The 12,222-nt window shown below is 38.6% G+C and overlaps 1 protein-coding gene across 1 annotated transcript in view; it reads right to left on the bottom strand.

Annotated features, from left to right (window-relative positions):
- Window positions 1-6,830: 6,830 nt before the first annotated feature.
- LOC119482962 (protein phosphatase 1H-like) overlaps window positions 6,831-12,222 on the bottom strand; it is a 36,089-nt gene continuing 30,697 nt past the window's right edge. Inside the window, exon 10 of the mRNA XM_037760874.1 lies at window positions 6,831-11,163. Within this exon, the coding sequence (XP_037616802.1) occupies window positions 11,016-11,163 (148 nt within the window). The 3' untranslated portion in view covers window positions 6,831-11,015. The remainder of the gene's footprint in view (window positions 11,164-12,222) is intronic.

A 12,222-nucleotide genomic window follows, 5' to 3' on the forward strand; every position in this document is an offset into this window, starting at 1 on the left:
TTGTGTGTTTTCTTGCTCAGACTCACTGTCCCTAAAGTGTTGTACTGTGTATTTGTCATAAATAATCAATGATACACATGTTAGTTCTCACCAAGAGGAAAAGGCTGCTCCTAAATCAGCATCAGAGTTAAAGGGAAATACCAAAAGATGATGTTTATAATTTCCATCATCAGAAGCAGGTACGGATCTTGAAGAATTCTTTCAGTAGCTTTACATTTCCCTACAAAGAATAAAGAGTCTGGCTTGTTGTTCTTTTCCAGTCTGTGCTCCAGTGTGTGTGCAGCAGCAGCAGCTGCAGGCTGATCTGTGAGGAGGAACACGGTGTTCTCTCCGGGTTCTGACGGGTTCTCTGCCGCTCTCAGCTGGGAGGTTCCTCCGGAGCGGCGGATCATCCCTCCAGCCAATCAGAGGGAGGATAGGAAGGCGCGGGCTGTAGGAGGAACAGTGGATCACTCGCGAGGAGAAAACAGAAACCAATTTACCAACTAAAACCTAAATAGTGATGTGGAGCAGGGAACATAAAAATGTTTTTTAGAAATATATTTTGGCCGGTTCACATATTACTGTTTTTTTCTCCAATATGATTTAACTGATTTCATTCATTAGACACCATTCATTGAAACTGGTTAGAATTACCAATTATTTTGTTTTGTAATTAGGTTATTAGTATTTTTCAGATTTTAAAGAGAACCTATTATGCTTTTGTGCTTTTTCCTTTTCCTTTAGTGTGTTTTAGTTTTTTTTTGTGCATGTAAAGGGTCTGCAGACTTACAAAGTCCACGCCAAAAGGAGTTACTCTCCCCCACAGAAAGTCTGCTCCTGAACTGCCTAAAACGCCTTGCTAGAAGTCCCGTCTTTTCTTCTGTAATGTGGTGATGTCACCAAGTAACACATTTGCATAATACCTACCTATAGCAGCCAGTTTGGCAACAGGGATGAATGAAGAGAACTGGATACGGCGTTGGAGGTGGGTGCCTCTTCATTCCTATTAGAGTTGCTCAGTTGCGCATGAAGCTAGAATGTCCGAGTGCGAAAGTGCCCGGATCATCCGGCGATCTTCCACATCTGTTGGGCCCATGGAGCAGGCGCAGTAGCGTCTTCTTTAACTCCGCCTCCCAGCCCGCGGTCCAGCCCAATGTATATCTATGGCAAAAGTCTTTTTTTGGGCCCAATGGCATTACGTGACGGACACGGGGAGTTGTAGTGTTGCTGTTTGGCCACTACCAAAATTTGCTTCATAGCCTGGCGCTCTTCCTGGGGGGTTTGTTTTTTTCACACACGCCCTGAAACAAAGCTAGTTAGAGCGGAGCTGGAGAGAAGTCTGAAGAGTTTAGTTCGGTCGACCAATCACAGTCAGAGCAAACTGGGCTTTTTGTGTGTTCTAGTAGAAACCCAAAACACATGCGCCTGATAGGTCTTCTTTAATTACACATACAGAACACCTCGACCATTCATCATCCTCTCCTCTGGTCCAGAGAAATATCAGTGTGGAAAAAACAAGGAAGAAAAAAAGCTGAGTTTACCTGCAAGATGCTGACATTATGTAGGCAGGGTCCATCTTACAATTGTATCACTTGCATTGATTTGCTGCTTCATCATGAGAATTTCCATCACAGGAAGATTTATTCTAATGCTACTAATGTTTAATAACTGGAGCACTTCTTTATAAAAACCTGTCTGGAGAAATGAAGCTGCTCTTTTGGATGCAACCAGCTGATGGCGCACTCTGACAGTTTCTCTCCTTCCTACATGGTGCCTGAGAAACCCCGTCAGAGTGAGACCTCTGCGTTTTCTCTGATCTCAGCTCGTGCCTACACCCGTCCTGACGTTCCCCGCGAATTTTATCCACGCGCCGCTCCGCCAGATCCACTCATCCTCCTCCACACCTCCAGACCTGACATGCGGCATTTTGCAGGCAGAGAAAAGAGCAAAAAGAGAAAAACCCTGTTATCGCTCCGATGTGGATTTGTGCGCGTTTTTTAGTGTGTTTTTGTGTGAACCGAGCGGGTTTGATAGCGGGACAACTTCCCTTTCCTCGACTGCAGAGACAGAAACAGACAACAATAGATTATAAAACAGTCTGCTGCAGTTCAGCTGCAAGGTGAAGGAGGACTGAACGTGGACACGATGTGGGGATTCTCTCCATCCGACACAATCCTGGTAATATCTAGAACACAGCTCTGAGTTTATTGCCACTTTTTGGTTAACGTATATGCTTCATTACGCAAACAAAAGATTACATTAATCAGTGTTTTTAAATTCAATACTTAAAAAAAATATATTTTTTCAATTTTTGTTACATTTGCTAGACATTGTGATGTATTTATGGTGATTTTTTTATGCGTAATTTCATGTTTTGATGTCTGGAGACGTACTGCATTGCTGAATTGTGCCGATCATAAATAGTTTTTCCTTGTTTGGAACATTCATGTTATGCAGGATTAAAATATATATGTCATTATTTATTATCACAATCGCATGTTTTTTGTGGTGGTCTGACAAAGCTCTGCATGATCCACGGAGAGCCTCTGGTATACGGCCCGGTGTGTGTCAGCTCCACCGAGGTCATCTGAGGAGAGCAGCCGGTGCAGGAGGAAATATAGGAAAGGTACAAGAGGTGTTTTTTTTTTTTTCTTCTTCTTTCTTTGGGTGGGGTTTTTGTCTCGCTTTATTGCGGGGCCACGTTTTTTTTTGCGCGCACGCCATTTTTTTTGCCCCCGTGCGCTTTTACGCACAGCGACACCGAAGTGAACGGAGGTTTCAGTCTGGTGAAGAGGAGCAGAAGAAGAAAGAGGACAAAAGAAGAGAAGAGCAGAGAGCAGCGGAGGCCACGCGCTGGTTGAGGTAGTAGTTTGTGCTGTTGGTCGGGTTGTCGTTTTACCCCCATGTGGAGATGACTGCGCAATCTACTGCCTTGCCGGCGCTGGTGACTTGCGACGGAAAGGAGTCCAACCGGATCACCGTGAAGGATCGAGCTCACTGTTGTTGTTGTTGTTGGTAAACAGGATAAACTGAACGGAGACAGATGCGTCTTCAAGAAGAAGAGTATGTGTATTTCAGTCTGTGAGGTGGATTTGTGGAATGGGTTGAAGTGGAGCACAAATATAACTCACTTTAAAAAGAATCACTACAAAAAATATATTTTTGGGAGGTATATGCACTGGAAAAACAAACCTATAGAATCTACTCAATATATGTGAGGTAACAATTTGCACTCAGTTTGGTTGGGTAGATTTCACCCTATGTTTTGAGTAAAGAGTACATTAATTTAACAGCTATGACACACTAGAAGAAATTAGGTAAAGTCTACCCAACATTTCTCAGAAAATTACACAACTAATTACTTTTTTTATAAAAAAAAATGTATGTTGCAGTTGTTACTGTTAATAAACAGGTAACGGAGATAGAATTTACCTATTATTATATATTTTCCTTTTTGACTAATATAAACGAGAACATTTTAAACCATTTGCATGAGTTATATCTACTTCGCTCCAAAATCCTTTTTTACAGTGTGGTTGATGAATAGTTGTGATAAGGGTTGTGTTAAGGGTTGGTTAATATATACTTTTTTTAACTCTGGATGGATATGTGGGTTGTAAATAAACCTGGGATGCTGTTCATATATTTAATTTGGAATGTAAATATAATCTGGGATAGTTTATATATTATATTATCATTCTATGATATATGAGTTATTAGAGGAGAAGTGAGAAAGGGCTATAGGGAAATATAAGTTTTGCTTCTCCCTACTCCTTTTCGGACACTATTACTCTTGTTTTGTTTATTATTTTGTATCTGTTTTAATTATTTTTTATGTTCGAAATAAAGTCTTTCATTTATTCATTCATTCATTCATTCAAGATAATCACGTTCTCTTTTTGTGAAACTGTTATGCGTAAATGATCAGAAGGTGTAAACTGGGACAGATGTGTTCAAATGAAAGCTATAATATCTGGTTTTTACAGAATAAAATGATTTTAATTGTATGTATCACGTGCGTTTGTGTTTCTTTTCTCCAACTCTTATGTTCATTTATTATTCAAAGAAAGTCAGGAAGTGTATCCAGAAATCAAAAGGAACTGAAATAAGTTTTTAATCTAATATTTTTTGGAATTTAGAGAATTAACTTAACATGCTGTTCAATGCACTGGAATTCACATTTGGGCCTGTATAACAAAATTAGTGAAATTTAGGATACGTTTAGGGACAAAATTATTAGGGGGGGAAGAATGTTGTTGTTTTTGTATTCTAGGAGGTTCTTTAGTGATTGAAAGTTACCTCTCCAGAGAGCTCACACCTTCACTTCTTTATGTAACAGAAATCACCAAACTGCGTCAAAAAAGTGTAAGTGTGTCCAATAAAGTGACAGCTCTAGGTCCAAAATGAGAGACATGCTGGTAATATTCTATGAAAAGGACATATTATTTTGTTACGTCTGTCATAATTTTGGCTAATCCCACTGCTATAGTGCTATCAGAGGGCTATGAGCAAATAATGATTTAATTAATGTACAGTACACCTTCAATTCTTTGTACACTTTTAGTTATTAATAGCAAACTTTGAATTGTGCCAATCAATAGTGTTTTATTACTATGATCATGTGGGGAAGGTGTAGCAATTTTTCCGAAGAAAATATTAATAAAACTGGGGGTGACCTTTGTTTTAAAAAAAAAAAACTGGAACACAGGCTATGTTCCAAATCGCATACTTTTTCTTTTTTACTTTTAGTTCATACTGCAGCTGCCCTTACAAAGTGCATACTGTTGCATGCAGTATGCATACAATTGGGTCATACTACTTCTTCATAACTTGAACTTTGACCTGCTCATATATCTGCTGTGCAGAGGATTGTGGGTCAGAATAGTCAGAAAAGCATGCTGGCTTGCATACTGCAAAATGTGAACCGGATGTAGTAGGACATCCTGGTATTTTTGGTATACTGCATTTGACATACTATATATTGGGACATACTAAATCTTTTTCTGGCGTACTAAATAGTGGTAGTATGGGTATTGGACCACACAGATAATGTTCAGCCCCTCTCCTCACCCCAATCATTTTTGTACGGACCCTAAGGAGACACATGGTTTTGGATGAAGGTACTCATAATGTTATCAACCTTTACATGGCCTATAGTACATCGAAAAAAAAGCCATGGTATAGTATGTAGAAAAAAAGTCATATTATAGTATGTCGAAAAAATTGTCATAGTCTAGTATGTCGAAAAAAAGTCACATTATAATATGTTGGGGAAAAAAAGTCAATATAGTATGTCGAAAAAATAAAACTCATAGTATAGTATGTCGAAAAAACGTCATTGTATAGTACAGGTATGTCGAAAAAGAAAGTCATAGTGTTGAAAAAAAGCCATAGTATAGTATGTCGAAAAATAAAACTTATAATATAGTATGTTGAAAAAAAGCCATAGTAAAGTATGTCGAAAAAAATGTCATAATATAATATTTTGAAAAAATAAAACTCATAGTATAGTATGTCGAAAAAAAGTCATAGTATATTAGGTCGAAAAGTAAAAACAGTCATAGTATAGTATGTAAAAAAAATAAAACTCATAGTATAGTATGTCGAAAAAAAAGTCATAGTATAGTATGTCGAAAAAAAGTCCTAGTATAGTATGTCAAAAAAATAAAAGTCCTAGTATAGTTTGTCGAAAAAAAAAGTCATAGTATAGTCTGTCAAAAAAATAAAACTTATAGTATAGTATGTTGAAAAAAAGTCACATTATATTATGTCGAAAAGAAAAACTTATAGTACAGTATGTCGAAAAAATAAAAGTCCTAGTATAGTATGTCGAAAAAAAGTCGAAAAAATTTAAAATAGTCATAAGATAGTATGCCGAAAAAAGACATATTATAGCTTTTCATGGTACTCAACAACACTTTACTCAAGTTAAAATGATCATAGCAAACAACACGGTAAAAATATACAACACACAACATTAATCACATATTAAAAGCAGTTGTAAAAAGGTGAGGCTTATTTTGTGATTTGATTGTGGACAGATTGTTGCAGTCTCGGATACGTTTGGGGAGTGATTTCCAGAGGGACGGGACAGCTATGGAGAATGCTCTGTAGCCTCAGGTCCAGTGCTTGGTTCTTAGTGGTGGAGACAGGAGGTTGGCATCACAGGAGTTGAGGCTGCAGGAAGGAGTGTGGTGGTGGATCAGGTAAGTCATTAAAAAATCATAGTATAGTATTCTCTAAAAATACGTCATAGTATATAATGTTAATTTATCACAGTGTTTTGTATTTTTGTGGTAGTTTATTCTTAGTTTAATGCCAGTTATATCGTAGTTCAATGGCTGATGGGGGTTAGTACTAATAGTAATACTATTAACCTGAGTAAAGTGTCGTTAAGTACCATGAAACGCTATACTATGTACTATGACATTTACATTTTTTCCACTTACTATAGTATGACGTATTTTTAGAGCATACTATACTGTCTATAAGTTAGTCCACATTATACTGTGTGAATCGACCCTGTTCTGTCAGTGTGTGTCCTGTAAAACGTTTTGAGTTTCAGTGAGCACTCTGTAGCTCCACTAATGAATCCCTTTGCTGTCCGCTCACAAAGTCTAACTAGTCTTTTAGAGGCCTGTTGACCCTGTTTGTCAGTTTTTGTTTCCCCACAATGAGAACCCGGGGAGTAGAAGCAACAATATTGATCAGTCTCTTCTTTTGTTTCTTTTTCCTTCAGACAGATTTGGTCTGGTAAACTGAGTTGGACTGCAGGCAGAAAGGGGTGCATTGCATATCGAGTTTACTTGACATTCAATTCTTCGTTTTTTTAAATCACACAAACTACATTTTTTTTTTACATTTATCTTTAACATTTATTTTCATTTCTGGAAAAGAAACACTGAAGGTAAACATTTTCCCCTCCCAGAGTCAGAGTTGCACAAGGAAACATTAAAAATATTTCTTTTTGACCTCATAAGTTATCTTTTTCTTATACAAAAATGTACATTTCACATTCACAAACGGAGAGGTTGAGGGTAGCACAATGGTCACTTAAAAATGGTTCCCTACTGGGCTTCAAACTTCCTCTTTGCTACAGAAAAAAAACCTCCCAGCTTTTCTCATTTTCCCATTACGAACTCTATAGTCTAAAGGTAGAAAAAAAACAGTTACTACTTTCACAATACAGCAACTTCAAAAAGGGAAACCTACAGTCGAGCTGACAAAAGTAAACTTTCAAGCTTCCTCTCCCATAATAAAAAATGTAGTGGGACTAATACGCCGCCCTGGGGGACTCCCGCCTTTAGAAAATCACTCTTAACAGCTTGTCCACTTTAACTACACATGATAATTGAACCTGAGTTGATGTGCAGCAGTTGGGTGGCACAGTAGGATGACAAAAATAAATCAATCTTTGACATTCATCTAAGAGAAAAAGGCTTAATGACGGGTAGAAGGATGAACATTCAACACTTATTCTGACGCCCCATTCAGACGTTGTCTTAACATGTTTACAGTTCAAAACATTCACTCTCCATGTCGGATGAAGCCTGGTTGTTTGAAACCGTTCTGTTGAACTGGGACGCATGCTAAGACAATGCTTAGGTGGCTGAAAGGTAAAATAATAATAACAAAACATTCAATAAATTAATTGAGAACAAGTTTTTAAAAAAAAACTTAACTGTCAAATAGCTTATATGACAGACATATAACAATACAGGATTTTTAAATTAAATATGTCTTTCATGGAATGTACAGGAGGAAAAATGCACCATACGAACTTCAGGCAAATGTAACTGACTGCTGCTCAGAGGAATGTCGATAATTGTCAACTGCAAAAAAGCTCGGATGATAAATAGCCCATGCTACACAATGGCACATATCATGTGACGTAAAAAACGAAAGTTTGACATTTTGGGAAATGCGCTTCGCCAGAAAGAAAGGAAGTATATGTCCCAAAAATGTCAAACTATTCCTTTAACAATGGCTTCCTCATCCTGGCACTGCACAACTTCCAAATAATCTTTGGATTCAGTCAATAGCCTGTACTATACGGCCCGTTTCATGAAATATTTTCACTTTACAGTCATGTCTAAAGTAAACCAGTGCTACTCCAAAAACTCTACATATCCACTATTGAGGAAAAAAAAACATAAAACCTAAACTATCACTGTTTATTTTGTCAAAAACATGCACTTTGTTTTAATTTTATGCAGTCAATTGTTTTTTTTTCTCACTGGATTCAAACTTTTAAAAAAAACGATGACCTTTTTTTTATTGATCCTCTGAAGTCTCAAGTTTCTCCTTCCCCCCAGACTACTTCTCATTCTCTGCATCTCAACACTGGCTGAGGAGTGTAGTCTGTATGAATGTAGAATAATAATGTAGGGAAGGAAAAAAATACACATGCACATCAGTTTCTGAGGCCGTGACACTGTTTTCAGACAAGCTGAACTCTTCGCGGTCGCTTTTCTTTCTCGAGCCCAGTCAGCAAGATTTTTTAAAAAAGTGCAAAAAAAAATGTAGCCATCAGTATTTTTGTCTCATTCCTTTCCAATGAATCACACCCTTAGCTCTTATACGCTAAATGTCTGGGATGTTAATGACTCTAAAGGAACAACAACCGTAGAAACATATGCATGGTCTATGCACATTTACAAACAAATAACATCATCACTAATGCTTTGAAACATTACAGAAATACAAATTCAGTCCATATAAAAACAAACAGCAGTGTAAACCATTGCACCGTCGCTTATATTCCCAGGCCTACAATATGTCACTGCATGCACCGACTACATCACTACATCCAAACCTGTCCCTCCGAAGACAAATGGGTATCTGTAACGAGCATCTAAAGCTCATGAAACATGCAAAACATGTTAAAAGAAAACGTTCGGTTTCTTTTCTTCAGATTTACTTGATTGGTTGTATTTCATGATTTATTTATTTTAAAAACAACAATTATTAATTTAATCCAATCCTCCCTGCTGCAGGGAATATCTGCCTCTTCATCATTCTATAGACCGTTTCAACAGAATTGCGTTGCTAGGCAACAGCTTGGGTCCATGTTTACTTCCTGTCAGTTTATACCGTTCACATACACTGCAACAGGAAATAAACTGGGACACATGTGGACTGTTTACGTAGCAACTGTGAAATGGTCTATATATCATGGCTGCTTGGTTCATGATGTGGGTCAGCCTAAAGTGCGAGTATACTGATGTACAAGTCATCTAATCTAATGTATAGTCTCATGAGGTTGTCACTTTTTTAAAAACTAAGGCATTAATAACTCAATTTACAACAAATTCCAAGGATCTCAGTGTATAAAATATTTTCTTAAAATGAATTGGTTGACATTTTGGGAAAAAAGCGTATTCGCTTTCTTGCCGAGAGTTAGCTGAAAACATTGACACCACTCTCATGTTTGTACATTAAATTACTGCTATTATGTGTGCATTATATTTACTCAGTTATTATTGTTGCTTGCTTTGTATTAATTTGTATTATGTACATGTTCATCACTTTGGTCAACTGCGGTTGTTTTTTTAAACGTGTCATATAAATAAAGTTTGACTTGACGAAGCTAGCTAGCAAGAAACCGTTAGCTTAGCTAGTTTAAAGACAGGAAGCAGCGGGACAAAGCTAGCCTGGCTCTGTCCAAGCGAACATGTAATATCTCCTTTGTTTAACTCATACACAAGTGTGGTGTAATGTCTTTTGAGGTTTTAGAGAACTTTTTTAAACCTTTGGGCAGAGCCAAGCTAGCCATTTCCCCCTGCTTCCAGTCTTTAGCTTTGAGCTAACGGTCTCCTAACGCACAGATATGTAGTGTCGATCTTATCATCTAACTCTCAGCAAATGCTGAAGCATAGATGTTTCATGAAGTGACATGGGTTATTAAAGACCCCAGCCAAGATAAAATAACGTAACCATCACTGCTAATTGCCAACTAGCTGCAACTTAACACAAAGTAGACGAACTGATGACCAACAGGTTGATATTTAGGAGCATTTTTTTCAATTTTAAGACTCCATATCAGATTAAATGACTTGTACGAGTGTACACCTTTTTCTATGCAGATGTTAATTGACATCACACAATTTTCATATCAAACTTTGTCCATAAACCATCAAACTATGTCCCCATACAGGCTGAAGAGCTCTCACTCCACAGTAAAACTGATTTGCCTCACTACTGTGAGGTGGTCAACTTCAGGTCCTCGTCTCTTTTCTTGTGTCCACATTCCCAGAAACACGAAACACACATGAAACAATGAAACCCCCCCCCCCTTAAACTTTCCATGTGACAAAAGATTTCAGGTTTCCTGGGCTCGCACCAACTGAAAGCCTCTGAAATGACAACATGATGCTCAGAATGGGAACGGCAATGCGGGGTCGGGGGCCAACATCTCATCGCTGCAATCAGTCTGTAATCTGTAAAGCAATCTGGAAGCAGTTCTTCGGCACGTGAATCCTTCAAAGCCACACTGTGGCGAAACAGAAAATGCAGCTGACCCGTCAGCTCGGTCCATGGTCACGAGACGGAGGGCTTCTTTTTTATATATAAACAAGTTGACTGTACAGTATAGGAGCAGAGGGGGGGGCTAAAAGAGAGGGAAGAAGATGGGTCATGTACAGCACTGCAAGAGAGGTACGAAGAACAGAAAGAAAAGAGGTATTTTCTTCGCTTTGGAAGAGCATTCGTCTATTTCAGCTTTCAAATCTCTGCAGAAGTTCAGGGGCACTCACTCCATCACTGTTATTAACTTTAAACAGGCCACATTATTTATCACCATGTGTCTGAATTGAAACAAAGCAGAGCTGACTGTAGCGTTCCCCCGAGCAGCCAAATGTGGTGCCCGACCAATTCTGAACTCCTACAGAGATATGAAACACCAACCAATATCCAAACATTAGTATATCCTTGGTCTAAGGAAGAGAAAACAAATGTGCAAACGGCACTGAGGAAACTGAAACGTGGATTCTCAGTTTAAGAGCCTTTGAGCCGCAGCGCCTCTGCCGGGCTCCTCAGGGCTGACGGTTGCCGTACATCAGCGGTATGATGAAGGCCGAGATGTCGTCTCCGGAGCCCAGGCGCTCGTTGGTGATCCTCCAGCCTCGGTCCCTCAGCACGCCACGCGCTCGCATTACCAGGTCTTGTGCTGCCATTGTATACCTGGACAACAGAGGAAACAACAATGAAGCCTGTGATCCACAACTATGTAGCGTCCTTCCCATGGACTCTGTATAAGAAGTTGACATAATCATAATTGTTTGTGGACTGCCGTTTTGAAGCCTCGAGCTCGGCATTTTGGCTGTCCCCATCTTGGTTTTGGGAGTCGCCATCTTGGTTATTTGCAACCAGAAGTGACGAGGGTGGAGCTATGCACAACTAAACACTGAATAAGACATTTTTAGGTGACCAATATATTACAATTAACTTTCATTAACTGAAAACACACTGTGAAAGGGTTAAAGTTGTGAGATGAAAACACGGACAACTCCCAGACCGGACAACGCTTTGGTAGTGACCTGTCAATCGCAAGGTAGCCCCGCCCTAAAGCATCCCCTGCTTTATGGTCTATTTGACTCTAAATGGGACCGTAATTTACTAAATGAACATCATGTGAGAAATCAAGTGAGAAATAGGCTTATTTTCTCATAGACTTCTATACAAACAGACTTCTTTTTGCAACCAGAGCAGTCGCCCCCTGCTGGCTATTAGAAAGAATTCAGGTTTAAGGCGCTTCAGCATTGGCCTCACTTCTCAGACCCAATTCAATATTCTGTCATTATACCATCCCACTGTGTTATTCTCCATTTTGCCTCAAAATACCAACTATACAAGATGAAAAGATCTTGGACCTCCTCTGCGCTGGTGAAAATATCTATTTTTGACTTAATTCACAGATTTATTATCATATTGAAAAAAGTATGAAAATTATGAGAGCAACTTGTGTAAATATCCTCGAAGGGGAAACAACACCTGTTAAATAAAACAGTTTAACAGTAAGGTATAATGACGCAGACAAAGATACTTGACATTTACTGGAGAACTGGAAGGACCAGTCTTCAGGTTTACTTGATTAAAGCAACAAACCTGTCATTAAAGAGTCACAATTGGGTCATAATTTGCTCTAAGGTTATGCTTTCTTTGTTTCTTGTCATTCATTCTGTTTTCCCGTCTCATTTTGTAGTACTCACCTTGTCTTCACTTCCTGCCATTGTGTGTTTG

Source organism: Sebastes umbrosus, chromosome 23 (assembly GCF_015220745.1).
Source record: "Sebastes umbrosus isolate fSebUmb1 chromosome 23, fSebUmb1.pri, whole genome shotgun sequence".
NCBI classification, from domain to species: Eukaryota; Metazoa; Chordata; class Actinopteri; order Perciformes; family Sebastidae; genus Sebastes; species Sebastes umbrosus.